Source organism: Nestor notabilis, unplaced genomic scaffold, assembly GCF_000696875.1.
Source record: "Nestor notabilis isolate BGI_N333 unplaced genomic scaffold, ASM69687v1 scaffold5998, whole genome shotgun sequence".
In the NCBI taxonomy this organism is placed as follows: Eukaryota; Metazoa; Chordata; class Aves; order Psittaciformes; family Psittacidae; genus Nestor; species Nestor notabilis.
The window spans coordinates 42,140-43,091 of record NW_009939577.1 but is presented as its reverse complement, the minus strand read 5'-3'; the positions used below and the strand labels follow the sequence as shown (position 1 = coordinate 43,091).

The following is a 952-nucleotide window of genomic DNA, read 5'->3' as shown; positions in this document are numbered from 1 at the left end:
CCATCCCTTGTCCAAAGCCCCTCTCCAGGTTTCCTGGAGCCCCTTTAGGCACTGGAGCTGCTCTGAGGCCTCCCCAGAGCCCAGCTGACCCTGTTCTCCTTCCCCAGCCTGGGCAGCTACGCGGCGCTCCATGGGGAATTCTACTGCAAGCCCCACTTCCAGCAGCTCTTCAAGAGTAAAGGCAACTACGACGAGGGCTTCGGGCGCAAGCAGCACAAGGAGCTGTGGGTGCACAAGGAGGTGGAGAGTGGGACCAAGTCGGCGTGAGCGGGGCCGGCTCAGCCTCCCCTGGAGCCCAGCAGAGACAGTCCGGAACGGTGCTGAGCCGGGGGCTAACTGAGCTGATGTAAAGCAAAGGGGAGGGGCAGTGGATGGTGGTGGGGGGCAGCACAGCCCTCTCTGGAGGATGGTTCTACAGGCCATAAGGGCAGAGGTGACCAGGGGCCAGCCTCCAAGCCCCAGTTCCTGAGATCAGACCCGATGCCCAACCCTGTACATAGGTTTCAGCTTTGCCACCATGGATAAAGAGATGATCGGGGCGGTGGGGGGGGTGTTAACCCAGCCTGTAAGTCAGAGCAGAGCTCCAGGTCCTGCCACACCAATCCTGCCTTGCTGGGGCTCTGGATAAGGAGGGTCCTTGGTTTACATCAGCTCAGTTCAGCTGGGAATGTTCAGCCTTAAGGATGTTGCCCTGCGACTGTTTCACAGTGTCTGTCCTTTTTCTATCTGCCTTTGGTAGGTCCTGCGCCAGGCGCTCTCTTATTTTTGTAATACAAGGTTTCTGAGCCTTCCCTGTGTTGTCCTGTGTTCCCGGGGGCTTGGGGAGGTGGGAACAGTGGTCAGGGCTGCCTCCCACTGCCCAGGGACCGTGGAATGAGCCTCGGTCCACGCAGGATCAACAGGTACTGCTGGGTACGTGTGTGCAGTGCGAGGACCGGGGCAGAGCGGTACC

The 952-nt window shown here is 59.9% G+C and overlaps 1 protein-coding gene across 1 annotated transcript in view; it reads left to right on the top strand.

Moving 5' to 3' along the window:
* Positions 1 to 324, top strand: part of LIMD2 (LIM domain containing 2) — a 3,438-nt gene extending 3,114 nt beyond the window's left edge. The window contains 1 exon segment of the mRNA XM_010019937.1: positions 108 to 324. Coding sequence (XP_010018239.1) covers positions 108 to 324 — 217 coding nt within the window.
* The last annotated feature ends 628 nt before the right edge of the window (positions 325 to 952 follow it).